The sequence below is a fragment of the Stylophora pistillata genome, chromosome 5 (assembly GCF_964205215.1).
Source record: "Stylophora pistillata chromosome 5, jaStyPist1.2, whole genome shotgun sequence".
NCBI classification, from domain to species: domain Eukaryota; kingdom Metazoa; phylum Cnidaria; class Anthozoa; order Scleractinia; family Pocilloporidae; genus Stylophora; species Stylophora pistillata.
The window spans coordinates 39,945,655-39,964,653 of record NC_142523.1 but is presented as its reverse complement, the minus strand read 5'-3'; the positions used below and the strand labels follow the sequence as shown (position 1 = coordinate 39,964,653).

Below are 18,999 nucleotides of genomic sequence, written 5' to 3'. Positions count from 1 at the left end.
GTAACTGTGACAAAATTTAACCTTTCGGTGACCTCTGTAACTACTAGATTCTTTCATGGTGCTCTTTTGAGGATGCATGGTAGATCTACCGATTGGAATTAACGATTTTAGCTTTATATACGACACGGCAAACTTTAGTTGTGCCCGCTAAGATTACCAACTGGTAAGTCAAAACGGCCTCTTAACAAAATTTTTTATGGACCTCGAGTTTGCCTTGGTTCATAAAAACACGAAAAAAAAAAGACAAAAGAACTCGGTCATTATTCAGCCATCTTGACCTCACACTAGGTCAATGACGCATTTTAATTTGCTACCACCGACACTTTATCCAAGCTACACTTAATACCAAGAGTTAAGGATAGATTGATAAAAAACTACTGTCTTTTTATTTCTGTTTGTGGTCATGTTTTGGTGGAATTTGGTTGGGTCTCGCTCGAATTTAGACAAGTTTGGTTTGTTTGTTATCCTTCTTCAATATATCGCGTTTTTTGTTATCTGCGACTCGTAAAACACCTTGTTAGTGACACGCCTAAAGCAATGTCTCGCTTCGAATTGTTTCCAGTGGTTGTAAGTACGTGTGATGCATGATCCTCGCAATAGAGAGCGCTATTTATGCAAAAGCGAAAGTCAGACCTTTTTCAGATTTTCAGAAAGTTTGATTTTTTTTCAGGTCTGACTTTCAGAGGTGATCATGAACGAAGGCCAAGAAAGAGGAGAGGCGAGGATGGGTGATTGAGTAATTTAATATTTTGCGTTTCCCTTAGCCCTTTCACACCGATACTATCACTCCAAATCAAACATGGCCGGTCGAAAAACGATCGCGAGTTTCTTAGCGATAAGTTGCTCGAATGAGCTTGCACTGCAGACTAGTTTTACCCCAAAAATAGAGCACTTACCTATGAAGTCTATCACAGACTTTGCCTGTGCCTTCTTCTTTTGCAGATCTTCGTTAATTTTTTTATTGCCACACTTCTCCTCAATTCCTTTATCGTAGAAAGAAATGGCTTTCTTGAAGTTGTGGTCCAGAAATTCTTTGGTACCTTGTTCCAAAAACTCCGTAGCGTTTTTTATGGCTTTATCTGCGGCACTCTCTATAAATTCCAAAACAGAAACTAATTCAGTATGCATCTGTCTATCTTCTCACTAAAGTGGAATTTAAAAACCCTGCACGCCTTTAGGAGGATTGCAATGGGGTGATGGCTTTTACTTCTAACGGTTAATATCATTCCATCGTTGTCACCATAAAATTTTTTACGGTTAGCTTTTTTTTATGACTATCGGTCAAATTTGTCAATTTCTATGGTTTAAAGCTAGTTTTTGTTTTTGGCCGTTTTATTGCCGAGAACCACCTTCGATGCTGAATATGATTAACGAAAATAAAACTTGATCTCTAAGGAGGTTAAGGCTAATCTGATTAATATATGTTATGGCAAAACATTTTTCTTGCACACTATGTATTATCTACAAACATCATACAACAACTGCTTGATAAACCAAGGGTGAGGTTGTTTCAGGAAAATCGCAAACTGAGGCCTTGTCGTACCTCAGCTGAAGTACATACAAAAAAGACAGAATAGATCAAACTCGTCCGGCCTTTTGCTGGTGAAAGAAGATGCAAATGCTTCAGTATGCACCCTTCAGAACATTTCACCATTCGCCTTTACTTTCAATAAAATATCTTCACCCTCTAGGAGATTTATCATTTACAAGCTATTTGAACATCTAAAATCACATGTGGTATCGTCAGGAATTCTGCTACCGACAGAAACCGCTCGACTGTTTACATCTAAAGTTCCTGGAATTTGATTTAATTTTGGACTTTTGATTTTAAATACCGAGTGAGTCTATTGGTGAGAAACTCTAAAGTAACTGTGACAAAATTTAACCCTTCGGTGACCTCTGTAACTACTAGATTCTTTCATGGTGCTCTTTTGAGGATGCATGGTAGATCTACCGATTGGAATTAACGATTTTAGCTTTATATACGACACGGCCAACTTTAGTTGTGCCCGCTAAGATTACCAACTGGTAAGTCAAAACGGCCTCTTAACATAATTTTTTTATGGACCTCGAGTTTGCCTAGGTTTATAAAAACACGAAAAAAAAAAAAGACAAAAGAACTCGGTCATTATTCAGCCATCTTGACCTCACACTAGGTCAATAACGCATTTTTATTTGCTACCACCGACACTTTATCCAAGCTACACTTAATACCAAGAGTTAAGGATAGATTGATAAAAAACTAGTCTTTTTATTTCTGTTTGTGGTCATGTTTTGGTCGAATTTGGTTGGGTTTCGCTCGAATTTAGACAAGTTTGGTTTGTTTGTTATCCATCCTCAATAAATCGCGTTTTTTGCTATCTGCGACTCGTAAAACACCTTGTTAGTGACACGCCTAAAGCAATGTCTCGCTTAAAATTGTTTCCAGTGGCTGTAAGTGTTACAATGAGTACTTGCTCTCTTCTCTGCAACTTCGCCCACTCCAGAAACCATTTACATTCTTTTCATAAATTTCTTTAAAACGCCTGAACAGTTACTGCAGGGAGAGTAGTTTGAAGTCAGAGTGATTTCGATGTTGTCCAAACTTTTTCAACACTATTAGCACTTTCAAATGTAACATAGTTGTTGTATATTATCGTTTTCGAAGTGTTCATTGAAAATGTAGCCTTTGCCGTCATTGGCTTTGATACTGACAATGAAGTAAGAACGCTTTGGCCATGTTGTATGAAGGACACCAGTTCAAAGTAACTCTTTCAAGAAATATGAATAAAGGCTGAAAGTTTTTAAGAAACTGTGGTACCGCGTCGGTGGGGGTAACAAGGTAATTTGGTCATATCAACTAAGTTGAAATTGCAAATTGGCCACCTTAACGAATAAAAGAGCTGACGTTTCGAGCTGACGAAAGGCTAACGCTCAAAACGTCAGCTTTTTTATTCGTTACGGTGGCCGATTTGGAATTCCAACTTAGTTGATGCAACCAAATTATCTTTCAAGAAATAGTCTAGGGTACGTTCCCATAATAATAAAAAAAAACAAACAAACAAACAAAAAAACCAAAACACCATGCAAAGTAGATAGAAAGAGACATACATTCTCAAATAAATTTCGAAATTATTACTGAGTCAGAAAAGAAGCTAAGCAATTAAAACACGAAACAAACTCTTTGCACCATTCTTTACCAAGTAAAAGGAGTGTTTGATTCTAAAGCAAATCTTACGGTATTTAAAAATATTTTTTGAATGCAATTTATTTGCATTCAAGGTGTTGTATAGCAGGATAGAAATGTGAATCACAAGTGCATCGTAATCTACTATATCTGTATTTTACGACCACATTTGAAAGTTTAACATAATAGGACTTGCTTTCGAGTTGTTTAATACACCAATTGATATCTATTTTTTAATTGTTTGAAATGACATAACTTAAGATGGAAATCGTTTGAGATCTGAAACAATTTTTCAGCTGCTCTAAAGGGTGTTTCTCTGGGGTAGCGTGATTTAGATTTTGAGGAAAAACCAGAATTTCTTCTATTTCGAGAACATAAAACTGAACAGTTAACAAACCATTTTTATCATCGCATCTGGAGAAATCAATGGCGTTCATTGTAACCGGGTTTATAAAATGGCAGTATGATTTTTTCACGATATTCTTTCAAGTACGAATATTACATGTCGTTGAAACCTTTTCTTTTTTTTTTATGTCTGACGTTGAGGAATCTTTTTCGGCCAGGTTTCTTTAAAAAAAAAAAGATGTTTCTCTTTTGAACCTTACTATAAGTAAGATAATTTGGCACCTGTCTCATGTTGTCTTGGAATCTGTCGAAAACGCACTAACTCATGTTTCCGTTTAAATAACCTATTTTATTCTGGACAAAACAACTCTCCGCAATCACATCGGCAGGTCAACGAACGAGCTAGGCAGAAAAAGATCATCTTTTTACCTGACTAAACAAAGATCGAATTACGAGTTTTTGGTTCCTTATTCAATCAATCAATCAATCAATCAATCAGTCAATCAATCAATCAATCAATCAACTTCACGTGTTTCTGGTCTCTTTTGGTATCGCAACAACGAAATTATTGACGGTCTACAGTTTCCAACAGAATCCGCCCTTTCATAAGGCATAGGGTAAAATATAGACTTGACTGGAGTATTTTTTGGACGATTTTTTAGACTATTTTTTTGGACTATTTTTTGGACGATTTTCTGGACGATTTTATAAGGGGGAGGCACGTCTTTAGTACTCAGGGAGGGGTGGGTGCAGTCGACAAGTACTGAGGGAGGGGTGGGGGAGGAGTGTTATTACTCAGGGAGGGCTGGTAGGTGGTTGTAATTGTAAACACTACTGGTTAATGGAGCTTTTACTCGATCGTAATAATTATTTTAATCGGTTTTACGACTGACTTCTCCTACATCAACATTTTGTGCTAGGACGCGGCGTTTCTTTAGTATTTTAGCCATGCGAAAGCAAAACTACCAGGTAAACACTGGACTTTAATTCTTATTGAATATATCGCGTTTACGATCCTCCACTGCTTCTCGGGCAAATATTTGTTTTAAGAACATCAAATTTCCGCTGGGCAACTATCAGCCGATAGCTCCTCGACAGAAACACTCTATTGTTTAACTAGGTATTTCGGTGTAGTGCGAAATTCTGTGATCTCGTCTGATAAGATCACTGACAAAAGGAAGAAGATAAATTCAGTAATAACATACTGTATACACCGAGGAAAACGTAAAACAACAGATAGTGCACACACAAGTCGAGTCAAAGGGCACACGGATATTTCAACACTGGAGGATCGTAAACGCAGTATTTTAAATATACGTGGCAGTTTCGCTTTCGCATAGCGGAAATTCCGAGACTTCGTCTGATAACATCAATGACATAAGGAAGAGAGATGACACGTTTTTCGGGGTGTGCGTTTTCGAGGTGTGCGGTCTGCGGTCTGCGTTTTCGAGGTCTGTGTTAACGAGACACCTGAGAGAATATTGCTTTGTACGATTGTACCAAAAATGATTTCATATAGTAAACGTATAAAACGTTAAAATTGCGATAGCGCTTGTGAATTCTATATTTGCGGCTAAAGTCAAGGGCCAAGGAACGGAAATTCTGTGATTTCGAGCTCGTCTGATAACATCAATGACAAAAGAAAGACAGACAAATTTGGTAATTACACAAAGGAAATCAGATGGTGCACAAGTCGACTCAAAAGGCACAGCATAACCTATGCCAGACTGGTAACTCAACAGTGGAGGATCGTAAACGCGATATTTTCAATAAGAGTTAAAGTCCAGTGTTTACGTGGCAGTTTCGCTTTCGCATGGCTAAAACATTAAAGAAACGCCGCTACCCAGCGCAAAATGTTGATGTAGGAGAAGTCAGTCAAAAAACCGATTAAAATGATTATTACGATCGAGTAAAAGCTCCATTAACCAGTAGTGTTTACAATTACAACCACCTACCACCCCTCCCTAAGTAATAAAACTCTTGCCCCACCCCTCCCTCAGTACTTGTCGACTGCACCCACCCTTTCCTGAGTAATAAAGGTGTGCCTCCCCCCTTATAAAATCGTCCAGAAAATCGTCCAAAAAATCCTCCAAAAAATCCTCCAAATAATCCTCCAAAAAAATAGTCCAAAATATCGTCCAAAAAATCGTCCAAATAATAGTCCAGCCCACTCCATATTTTACCCTATGCCCTTTCATAAATACCTACCGGCGGAAAACAGTGTGTTATGTGATGTGAGCGTTAAACTATCGATTAGATTATCTCTATGCTTAATATGTTAACCATCTTAATATCTTCAGAAGGTGCTCAACGCCGCTGCTCGACTAATTTTTAGGATTCCCAAGTTTCACCACATCTCGTCCGCCTTATATAATCTTTACTGGCTTCCTGTGGCTTATCGCGTCCATTTTAAGTTGTTACTTTTAATTTATAAAGCTTTAAATAACCAAGGCCCACTATACATAAAAGAATATCTGCAGCCACACAGTGTCAAGGGTCATCAGCTACGTTCCTGCGATCAGGGTCTCCTTATGGTCCCAAGAACTAACTTTAAGACCTTTGGTGATCGTGCCTTTGCCCGTTCTGGACCTTTTCTGTGGAACGAACTGCCGCTTGAAATTCGAAACAGTCCAAATGTAACGATTTTTTAGTCAAAGCTTAAGACACATCTATTCAAGCTGGCTTACAGTTTGTTTTGATATTTTGTCGTTTATCATTTTAATATTTGTAGTTAATATGTTGTAAAGCGCTTTAGAATATTTTATAATTTTAGCGCTCTAGAAATGTAAATTATTATTATTATTATTATTATTATGTTCCTCTGATTCCGGGTTATGCGGAAGGCACTTGTAATCATTGCGCAGAGCTCGCCAAAGAAATTTATTAGAGATCAAGTAGTACTAGAAAAGTTTAGTTGCCTGTCATTTTCTATTTTTTGCAGGCCAAGGGAGATTTTTCTTTCCACAAAAACTGTGGTTTAAACTGAAGACGAGGGTTAATTAACCAGAGACCCTAAACTCATTTAAGAAAAGAATTAGGAACGGGCATTTAGATAAACTTTTAGATCAATAGTACCACTACCAAATGTGTGACTCTTAAAAGGATTTGCAGTTCTCTTAGCTAATTGTCTATGAATGTTATTTCATATTTTGGAATCTAAGGAAATGTTTTTTTTATTTCAATTATACATAGACTTGGCCTTGTAATACGCGACTGTTATTATAAGTCATTTAATTGTGACAGCATTTTTAGATGAGTAGGACTGTAATTAAAGTGTCCCCAATTAGCGCTTGTTTTCAGCGGGTGTTAGATCCCTTAGAAACTGAAATAAAGTTATTATTACCTTAATTATTATCACTATTATTATTATTTGTTATAGTTTAAAGAAATGTAGGGAATAAGAATTAAAAAAAAAATCATCAGAACCGTCTATTAACCAACTGCTCATCATCACACTATGTGTAGTGTTACCCCATGCACACTAAAGCTAAAACACGTTTTTAAGCTGTTTTGATAAACACAGTTTAAAGGTGTTTTCTTTGTAGAAGTTGCTAATACTGATGTTTGTCGGCTTCAAATTTTCACGCTATGAGAACAGAGGTTAGTGACTACTTGAACCCTCTAAAAAATATTTCAATTTTCTGTCGCTGATTTTCATTCAGTTGAACCTGATTAGCTGAGAAAATTCGTCACTGGTCAATTACAAACTCCTTCCGAGATACGTCTTCCTGAGAAAAACGCGTTCCCTATTAAACTCAGTGCTTGTCACAACAATGACATTAGGACTTCCGCTCTTCAATTATGAGATCGCCTATAAGAATATCGAAAAATAATTATCTTCACAGGAATTTGGCATTTGGCATTTGGCATTCTACAAACTGAGTTGTGCGATGAAAGTATTTCCGATTCATACTCTTTGAGACAGACAAAGGTCAAAGTTGTTTTTTCCATGTAAACTTGACTCGTTCGATTGGGAAAACTTAAGAAAATGGACGATAACTGAGTCTAGATAAGAACTCATTTTCTCAAGATCCACGAGGCTGGGCTTCCGTACATTTCACAGTTAGAATCTCGAAGAGGGATAGGTATTTGAAAAGATCAACTTGAATGTATTGTTCGTCAATACAGAGCATGTTTTCTCTTTAATAAATGTCTGCGGAATACATGCTCGCCAAATTTCTTTTTGCAAGGACAAGTGATGATAGTAAGCTAGACAAAACAACTCTCCACAATCACATCTACAAGCCAGCGAACGAGCTAGGCAGATTAAGACCATCTTTTTTCCTAACTAAACAAAGGTCGAATCACGAGTTTTTGGTTTCTTATTCACATGTTTCCGGTCTTTTTAAGGTATCGCAACAGCTTGACGAAATTATTGTCTACAGTTTCCAACAGAATCTGCCCTTTCATAAATACCTACCGGCGGAAAACAGTGTGTTGTGTGATGTGAGCGTTAAACTATCGATTAGATTATCTCTGGCCTTAATATTTTCCTCTGATTCTGGGTTATGCGGGAGACACTTGTAATCATTGCGTGGACCTCGCCAAGAAAATTAATTAGAGATCAAGTTGTAATAGAAAAGTTTAGTTGCCTGTCATTTCGCTTGTCATGTCTTTCACGACGGTCTCCCCTTGTACCTCTCCAACGAACTTGAAGAGGTACAAAAGCGGGCTATGCGAATTATTTATCCTCTTAGCTGATATAATGAGGCCTTGGTTGAAGCAGGCCTGACTAAACTTTCAGATCGCCGCCAGAAACTAGTTGATTAACTATTTAAGAATGTTTTACAGAATGAACAGAACAAGCTCCATGAACTTCTTCCTGCTCGCAACACATGTACTTTTAACCTAAGAAATATGCGGAAGTTTAAGCCAGTTTTTAAGACGAACAGGTTTCGTAATAGTTTTATTATCTTCAATGCCCTTAAGGCTTGAACGGTTTTAAAAAAACGTTTTTTTAGTAGAACATGTATTTAGTGTCCTTATTGCTGTTTTAATACATTTAGTCTATTTAACGTAATTATCGATATTTAAAATTTGTAAATAATCGTATGATTCAACTTTTGGTTGGAAATCGGTTATTAATAAACTCTCTATCTATCTATCTATCTATCTATCTATCTATCTATCTATCTATCTATTTGTTGCAGGCCAAAAGATATTTCTTTCCACAATCAAAGGCTCTTTAGAGCAACCTCATGGTATGAATCAGTTTGGCTCCCTTGACGGCGGAACCTGCGATCTGGCTTTCTTTGGAAAGTTTTTTTGATCGTGGGAAACACGTGCTGGCACAATTGTTGTGTTTGTAAGCGTTTTGATGGAGAAAAATTGTCTTAAATTGCGAATGTGTGAAGAATTAGTTAAGATAACGGCATTGGTTTGCATTGTCCAAATTTGAGGGATGGAGATGTTGCAGTAAGCTTGGGCTCACTTCATATTCGCGGTCTTTGGGTCTTTACGCACGAATCGTTCATGTTATCGTCACTTTTAACTCAGACGCTCATTTTTCTGCAGTCGAGTATTCTGTGGCATATTTCCTTTCCATTTTTGACTCCACAAAGGTATCTTTTCATCAAGTTTGGAATAGAAAAACCATCACGCTTCATGGGACAGGACGCCATTTTGAAGCTGTTAAGTAGTTCGGCATATTGTCGCCTTTGTACCACCCCCCAAATATACGTAAACCGTCACTTTGACCAGGTAAACTTGCCGGGGAGGCATTTTGACCTGGTAAACTTGTCAGGGAGGGGGAGAGAAAGTGTTTAATCCAGGTTTAATGCATAAATTAATATCTAACAAAGTAAGTGAGGGATTTCTAATTGAATTTCGCCCCCAAACCCTAAACCCCATAGCATGACTTACGTCATACCATGAGGTTAAAACTGTGATTTAAAATGAAGACGGGGGGTTAAACAACCAAAGACTTTGTACAAAAGTCCTTTATCGAAAGTCAAAGTCTTTTATCGTATAAAGATTTGGCTTTCCCAAACTTACTTGGAAGGTCTTCCTCGTCACTCTCATCCGAGGATTCTTCAGTCATGTAAGAAAAGAAATAGGAACATGCATTTAGATAAAACTTTTAGATCAATAATACCACTACAAAATGTGTGATTCTTAAGGATCTGCATTTCTCCCAGCTAATTGTCCATGAAAATTATCGAGGTAGCAGGGTATTTGAGTTAACGAGGCTTCGAGTTATCGGGGTTTACTTGTACCTCGTTGATGATATTCAGGCGACTTTTACATTTATTTAAAACAGAACACTTATCTATCATAGATATTGCTCCTTCCTTCTTCTGACGCAGTTTTGCGTTAACTTTGTCAATTTTCACAGTTGATTTTAAGTCGTTTATTGTATAAAGATACAGCTTTCTCGAACTTACCTTGAGTGTCTTCTTCATCACTTTCATCCGAAGATTCCTCAATATCTTCAATGGGTCCTTTTTTTGGTTTCGCTACGGATTCCAAAACAGAAAGAAATTCGTTTAAAAAGTTCGCCCTTGAAATTCAGTCTCCGCAGGCGCCCTTCAATGCATATGTTTTCAGTCTCTTTCTGGCTAAACTGGAATTCGGAACTCTGCAAACCTTCGATCAGTGCTGAATGTGATGGACCAAAGTAAAACTTGTGTTACAAGGAGGTTTTGGCTAATCTGATTAAGAAATGTTATGGCAGATAATTTTTCTTACATTATGACTTTTGTCTGTCTGTTCTTACACATTAAATAGGGTATATGTACATGTATTACAAAAGGAACCGTTCATTTACCCGCAGGGTGGCGGAAACTATATAATAAAACATTGGAGGTACCTGTTTAAAACAAGGATGGGGGTCAAAGATATATTTGAAAAAGTTTCAGTTATTTTTCTTTGATTTCTCACAAAAGTTATTTCGTTACAACCACTAGACTCAGTCAACCCTGGCATTTGGCATTTTACAAACTGAGTTGTGCGATGAAAGTATTTCCGATTCATACTCTTTGAGACAGACAAAGGTCAAAGTTGTTTTTTCCATGTAAGCTTGACTCGTTCCATTGGGAAAACTTGTGAAAATGGACGACAATTGAGTCTGGATAAGAACTCATTTTCTCAAGATCCACGAGGCTGGGCTCCCGTACATTTCACAGTAAGAATCTCGAAGAGGGATAGGTATTTGAAAAGATCAACTTGAATGTATTGTTCGTCAATACACAACATGTTTTCTCTTTAATAGATGTCTGCAGAATACATGCAGCGCCAAATTTCTTTTCGCAAGGACAAGTGATGATAGTAAGCAAAAAAATTAAGTATAAATGAACGAACGCTTGGACTGGTTACCGTTGTAAAACTTTGAGAGGAATCTGTCGAAAACGCACTAACCCACGTTTCCGTTTAAATCATCTATTTTATTCTAGACAAAACAACTCTCCACAATCACATCTACAAGCCAACGAACGAGCTAGGCAGATTAAGACCATCTTTTTTCTTAACTAAACAAAGATCGAATAACGAGTTTTTGGTTTCTTATTCACATTTTTCCGGTCACTTAAAGTATCGCAACAACGAAATTATTGTCTACAGTTTTCAACAGAATCCGTTTTTTCATAAGTACCTACCAACGGAAAACAGTGTGTTGTGTGATGTGAGCGTTAAACTATCGATTAGATTATCTCTGGCCTTAATATGTTCCTCTGATTCTGGGTTATGCGGGAGACACTTGTAATCATTGCGCGGACCTCGCCAAGAGAATTAATTAGAGATCAAGTTGTAATAGAAAAGTTTAGTTGCCTGTCACTTCGCTTGTCCCGTCTTTAATGACAGCCTCCCCGTGTACCTCTCCAACGAACTTGAAGAGGTCCAAAAGCGGGCTATGCGCATTATTTTTCCTCTTTGCTGATATAATGAGGCCTTGGTTGAAGCAGGCCTGACTAAACTTTCAGATCGCCGCCAGAAACTAGTTGATTAACTATTTAAGAATGTTTTACAGAATGAACAGAACAAGCTCTATGAACTTCTTCCTACTCGCAACACATGTACTTTTAACCTAAGAAATATGCGGAAGTTTAAGCCAGTTTTTAAGACGAACAGGTTTCGTAACAGTTTTATTACCTTCAATGCCCTTAAGGCTTGAACGGTTTTAAAAAACCGTTTTTTTAGTAGAACATGTATTTAGTGTCCTTATTGCTGTTTTAATACATTTAGTCTATTTAACGTAATTATCGATATTTAAAATTTGTAAATAATCGTATGATTCAACTTTTTGTTGCAAATCGGTTATTAATAAACTCTCTATCTATCTATCTATCTATCTATCTATCTATCTATCTATCTATTTGTTGCAGGCCAAAAGACATTTCTATCCACAATCAAAGGCTCTTTAGAGCAACCTCATGGTATGAATCAGTTTGGCGCCCTTAACGGCGTAACCTGCGATCTGGCTTTCTTTGGAAAGTTTTTTTGATCGTAGGAAACACATGCTGGCACAATTGTTGTGTTTGTAGAAAAGTTGTCTTAGATTGCGAATGTGTGAAGAATTAGTTAAGACATCGGCATTGGTTTGCATTGTCCAAATCTGAGGGATGGAGATGTTGCAGTAAGCTCAGGCTCACTTCATATTCGCGGTGTTTGGGTCTTCACGCACGAATCGTTCATGTTATCGTCACTTTTAGGACTCAGACGCCCATTTCTCTGCAGTCGAGTATTCTGTGGCATATTTCCTTTCCATTTTTAGCTCCACAAAGGTATCTTTTGATCAAGTTTGGAATAGAAAAACCATCACGCTTCATGGGACGGGACGCCATTTTGAATCTGTCCAAGTAGTTCGGCATATTCTCGCCTTTTTACCACCCCCCAAATATACGTAAACCGTCACTTTGACCAGGTAAACTTGTCGGGGAGGCACTTTGGCCTGGTAAACTTGTCGGGGAGGGGGAGAGAAAGTGTTTAATCCAGGTTTAATGCATAAATTAATGTCTAAAAAAGGGAGTGAGGGATTTTTAATAGAATTCCGCCCCCAAACCGTAAACCCCATAGTACGTGCTATGGGGTTTACGGAAAAAAACAGAACACATCTATCGTTGACATTGCTTCTTCCTTCCTCTGACGCACTTTTGCGTTAACTTCGTCATTTTCACAGTTGATTTTAAGTCCTTTATCGTATAAAGATTTGGCTTTCTCGAACTTACCTCGAAGGTCTTCCTCGTCACTTTCGTCCGAAGATTCTTCAGGTTCTTCAGTGGCTTCTTTTTTATGTTTCGCTATGAATTCTAAAACAGAAAGAAATTCGTATGAAAAGTTCACCTTTGAAATTCAGTCTCGGCAGGCGCCCTTCAATGCATTAGTTTATCTTTCTGAGTAAACTGGAATTCGAAACTCTGCGCGCCATCGATCAATTTTGATGTGATGGACTAAAGTAAAACATGTGTTACAAGGAGGTTTTGACTAACTGATTAAAAAATGTTATAGAAGGGGATTTTTCTTACACATTGAGTTTTTCCAATTTGTTTGGAGGAAAAATTAGATTGTCTCTTGTTCCACCCAAAATGGGGTAAATGTGTGTTGTAGTTCAATTTTATCCTTGGTTCAAATTTTATTTTCCTTTGTTTTAAACTCATTATCATACATTAACATGACCGAGAACAAAGGAAAATAAAATTTAAACCATGGATAAAAATGAATTACAACATATGCAGTACAAAAGAAACCGTTCATTTGCTCGCACGGCAATAAAACATTAAACTGAGCTACCTATTTAAAACAAGGATGGCAGTCAAAGTTGCAATTATTTTGTTACAAAAGTTATAACAACTACCACATTCAATCAACCTTAGCGCCTGGGATTCTATAGACTGGTTGTAAAACTTTAAGAGGAATCTGTCGAAAACGCACTAACTCATGTTTCCGTTTAAATAACCTATTTTATTCTGGACAAAACAACCCTCCGCAATCACATCGGCAGGTCAACGAACGAGCTAGGCAGAAAAAGATCATCTTTTCACCTGACTAAACAAAGATCGAATCACGGGTTTTTGCTTCCTTATTGAATCAATCAATCAATCAATCAATCCCTCAATCAATCAATCAACGTCACGTGTTTCCGGTCTCTTAAGGTACGCAACTACGAAATTATTAACGGTCTACAGTTTCCAACAGAATCCGCCCTTTCATAAGGCATAGGGTAAAATATGGACTGGACTAAACTATTTTTTGGACGATTTTTTGCACGATTTTTTTGGACTGTTTTTTGAACGATTTTTTTGGCGATTTTCTGGACGAAATTATAAGGGGGAGGAACACCTTTTAGTACTCAGGGAGGGGTGGGTGCAGTCGACAAGTACTGAGGGAGGGGTGGGGGAAGAGTGTTATTACTCAGGGAGGGCTGGTAGGCGGTTGTAATTATAAACACTACTGGTTAATGGAGCGTTTACTCCATCCTAATAATTATTTTAATCGGTTTTTCGATTGACTTCTTCTACATCAACATTTTGTGCTGGGCCGCGGCGTTTCTTTAGTGTGTTAGCCATGCGAAAGCGAAACTATCACGTAAACACTGGACTTTAATTCTTATTCAAAATATCGCGTCTGCGATCCTCCACTGCTTCTCGGGCAAATATTTGTTTTAAGAACATCAAATTTCAACGGGGCAACTATCAGCCGATAGCTCCTCAACAGAAACACTATTGTTTAACTAGGTATTTCGGTGTAGTGCGAAATTCTGTGATCTCGTCTGATAAGATCACTGACAAAAGGAAGATAGATAAATTCAGTAATAACATACTGTATACACAAAGGAAAACGTGAAGCAACCGATAGTGCACACACAAGTCGACTCAAAAGGCACACGGATAATTCAACACTGGAGGATCGTACACGCAGTATTTTAAATTTTCGAGGTGTGCGGTCTGCGGTCTGCGTTTTCGAGGTCTGTGTCAACGAGACACCTGAGAGAATATTGCTTTGTATGATTGTACCAAAAATGATTTCATATAGTAAACGTACAAACGTTAAAATTGCGATAGCGCTTGTAAATTCTATATTTGCGGCCAAAGTCAAGGGCCAAGGAACGGAAATTCTGTGATCTCGAGCACGTCTGATAACATTAATGACAAAAGAAAGATAGATAAATCTGGTAATTACACAAAGGAAAACTGATGGTGCACAAGTCGACTCAAAAGGCACATGCATAACCTATGCCAGACTAGTAACTCAACAGTGGAGGATCGTAAACGCGATATTTTCAATAAGAATTAAAGTCCAGTGTTTACGTGGCAGTCTCGCTTTCGCATGGCTAAAACATTGAAGAAACGCCGCTACCCAGCGCAAAATTTTGATGTAGGAGAAGTCAGTCAAAAAACCGATTAAAATGATTATTACGATCGAGTAAAAGCTCCATTAACACGTAGTGCTTACAATTAAAACCACCTACCACCCCTCCCTAAGTAATAAAACTCTTCCCCCACCCATCCCTCAGTACTTTTCGACTGCACCAACCCCTTCCTGAGTAATAAAGGTGTGCCTCCCCCCTTATAAAATCTTCCAGAAAATCGTCCAAAATATCGTCCAAAAAATAGTCCAAAATATCGTCCAAAACATCGTCCAATAAATAGTCCAGTCCACTCTATATTTTACCTTATGCCCTTTCATAAATACCTACCGGCGGAAAACGGTCAGTTATATGATCTGAGTGTTAAACTATCGATTAGATTATCTGCATGCTTAATATGTTCCTCTGATTCCGGGTTAAGCGGGAGGCACTTGTAATCATTGCACAGAGCTCGCCAAAGAAATTAATTAGAGATAAAGTAGTACTAGAAAAGTTTAGTTGCCTGTCATTTTCTATTTTTTGCAGGCCAAAAGAGATTTTTCTTTTCCGCAAAAACTGTGGTTTAAACTGAAGACGAGGGTTAATCAACCAGAGACCCTAAACTCATCTAAGAAAAGAAGTAGGAACAGGCATTCAGATAAACTTTTAGATCAATAGTACCACTACCAAATGTGTGACTCTTAAAAGGATTTGCAGTTCTCTTAGCCAATTCTCTATGAATATTATTTCAATATTATTTGGAATCTAACGAAATGTTTTTTATTTCAATTACACATAGACTTGGCCTAGTAATACGTTACTGTTATTATAAGGAATCGTTCATGCTATCGTCACTTTTAGGACGCAGACGCCCATTTTTCTGCAGTCGAGTATTCTGTGGCATATTTCCTTTCCATTTTTAGCTCCACAAAGGTATCTTTTGATCAAGTTTGGAATAGAAAAACCATCACGCTTCATAGGACAGGACGCCATTTTGAATCTGTGCAAGCAGTTCGGCATATTCTCGCCTTTGTACCACCCCCCAAATATACGTAAACCGTCACTTTGACCAGGTAAACTTGTCGGGGAGGCACTTTGGCCTGGTAAACTTGTCGGGGAGGGGGAGAGAAAGCGTTTAATCCAGGTTTAATGCATAAATTAATGTCTAAAAAAGTGAGTGAGGGATTTTTAATAGAATTCCGCCCCCAAACCGTAAACCCCATAGCACGACTTACGTCGTGCTATAGGGTTTACGGAAAAAAACAGAACAATACTTCCTTGGGGAACGCCTGTGAAAACAGGGTTAGGTTCTGACAATACTCCCTTAAATTGAGCGATCTGGTTTCGGAGGAATAAATAGTCCGTAAACCAGTTCAGTTTATTATCCTGTATTCCATAGCGAGACAGTTTTTCTAACAAAACGGAATGGCTGATGGTGTCAAACGCTTTAGATAAGTCAATGAAGATCGCTCCTGTAGCTTTACCTCCGTCCGCTTCCTTCCGGACAAGGTCTGTAAAGAGAGTTACTACCAAATCCGTCGAGCGATTGCGGCGAAATCCAAATGGATGTTGAATTCGAGATATTTCATTAATTGTTTGAGCACCGTTTTCTCTAAAATCTTTGACATAGTAGGGAGAATCGATATTGGTCTATAGTTGTCAATTTCTGCCATGGAACCAGACTTGAAGGTGGAATCACCTTGGCCATTTTACCATTCAGTAGGGACTACTCCAGTTGCAAGGGATGAATTAATTATAAATGTAAAAGGCTTTGCGATGACACCTGCTGCATCTTTAAGCTACCGACAGAAACCGCTCGAATGTTTACATCTGACGTTCATGGAAGTTGATTTAATTTTGGACTTTTAATTTTAAATACCGAGTGAATCTATTGATGAGAAACTCTAAAGTAACTGTGACAAAATTTAAACTTTCGGTGATCTCTATGACTACTAGATTCTTTCATGGTGCTCTTTTGAGGATGCATGGTAGATCTACCGATTGGAATGAACGATTTTAGCTTTATATACGACACGGCAAACTTTAGTTGTGCCCGCTACGATTACCAACTGGTAAGTCAAAACGGCCTCTTAACAAAATTTTTTTATGGACCTCGCTTTGTCTAGGTTCATAAAAACACGAAAACAAAAAAGACAAAAGAACTCGGTCATTATTCAGCCATCTTGACCTCACACTAGGTCAATAACGCATTTTTATTTGCTACCACCGACACTTTATCCAAGCTACACTTAATACCAAGAGTTAAGGATAGATTGATAAAAAACTACTGTCTTTTTATTTCTGTTTGTGGTCATGTTTTGGTGGAATTTGGTTGGGTCTCGCTCGAATTTAGACAAGTTTGGTTTGTTTGTTATCCTTCCTCAATAAATCACGTTTTTCGCTATCTGCGACTCGTAAAACACCTTGCTAGTGACACGCCTAAAGCAATGTCTCGTTTCGAATTGTTTCCAGTGGTTGTAAGTACGTGTGATGCATGATCCTCGCAATAGAGAGCGCTATTTATGCAATAGCGAAAGTCAGACCTTTTTCAGATTGTCAGAAAGTCAGATTATTTTCAGGTCTGACTTTCGCTATTGCATAAATAGCGCTCTCTACTGCGAGGATCATGCATCACACGTATCTAATACCGCATTTCAAAATATATGAACTTCATATATACATTGTATCTGATTTATCATCACGGGTTTATTACGAATCAACTTATTACGAATCAACTTTAGCTCAATTGGTAGAGCGCTGCACTAGTATCGCAGATGTCAGTGGTTCGAATCCCGTACAGGCCTGATTTTTTTCAGGTCTGACTTTCGCTATTGCATAAATAGCGCTCTTTACTGCGAGGATCATGCATCACACGTATCTAATACCGCAGTTCAAAATATATGAACTTCATATATACATTGTAAGTGGTTGTAAGTGTTACAATGAGTACTTCCTCTCATCTCTGCAACTTCGCTCACTCAAGAAACCATTTACATTCTTTTCATAAATTTCTTTAAAACGCCTGAACAGTTACTGCAGGGAGAGTAGTTTGAAGTCAGAGTGATTTCGATGTTGTCCAAACTTTTTCAACACTATTAGCACTTTCAAATGTAACATAGTTGTTGTATATTATCGTTTTCGAAGTGTTCATTGAAAATGTAGCCTTTGCCGTCATTGGCTTTGATACTGACAATGAAGTAAGAACGCTTTGGCTATGTTGTATGACGGACACCAGTTCAAAGTAACTCTTTCAAGAAATATGAATAAAGGCTGAAAGTTTTTAAGAAACTGTGGTACAGCGTCGGTGGGGGTAACAAGGTAATTTGGTCATATCAACTAAGTTGAAATTGCAAATTGGCCACCTTAACGAATAAAAGAGCTGACGTTTCGAGCTGACGAAAGGCTAACGCTCAAAACGTCAGCTTTTTTATTCGTTACGGTGGCCGATTTGCAATTTCAACTTAGTTGATGCAACCAAATTATCTTTCAAGAAATAGTCTAGGGTACGTTCCCATAATAATAAAAAAAACAAACAAACAAAAAAACCAAAACACGATGTAAAGTAGATAGAAAGAGACATACATTCTCAAATAAATTTCGAAATTATTACTGAGTCAGAAAAGAAGCTAAGCAATTAAAACACGAAACAAACTCTTTGCACCATTCTTTACCAAGTAAAAGGAGTGTTTCATTCTAAAGCAAATCTTACGGTATTTAAAAATATTTTTTGAATGCAATTTATTTGCATTCAAGGTGTTGTATAGCAGGATAGAAATGTGAATCACAAGTGCATCGTAATCTACTATATCTGTATTTTACGACCACATTTGAAAGTTTAACATAATAGGACTTGCTTTCGAGTTGTTTAATACACCAATTGATATCTATTTTTTAATTGTTTGAAATGACATAACTTAAGATGGAAATCGTTTGAGATCTCAAACAATTTTTCAGCTGCTCTAAAGGGTGTTTCTCTGGGGTAGCGTGATTTAGATTTTGAGGAAAAACCAGAATTTCTCCTATTTCGAGAACATAAAAGTGAACAGTTAACAAACCATTTTTATCTTCGCATCTGAAGAAATCAATGGCGTTTATTGTAACCGGGTTTATAAAATGGCAGTATGATTTTTTTCACGATATTCTTTTAAGTACGAATATTACATGTCGTTGAAACCTTTTTTTTTTTTATGTCTGACGTTGAAGAATCTTT

The 18,999-nt window shown here is 37.5% G+C and overlaps 1 protein-coding gene across 1 annotated transcript in view; it reads right to left on the bottom strand.

Annotated features, from left to right (window-relative positions):
• The window catches only part of LOC111335748 (uncharacterized), a 46,757-nt gene that overhangs the window by 2,726 nt on the left and 25,032 nt on the right, over window positions 1-18,999 (bottom strand). The window contains exons 6-9 of the mRNA XM_088761966.1: window positions 12,673-12,753; window positions 9,895-9,966; window positions 9,506-9,541; window positions 897-1,091 (exon numbers count right to left, since the gene is read on the bottom strand). Coding sequence (XP_088618092.1) covers window positions 897-1,091; window positions 9,506-9,541; window positions 9,895-9,966; window positions 12,673-12,753 — 384 coding nt within the window. The remainder of the gene's footprint in view (window positions 1-896; window positions 1,092-9,505; window positions 9,542-9,894; window positions 9,967-12,672; window positions 12,754-18,999) is intronic.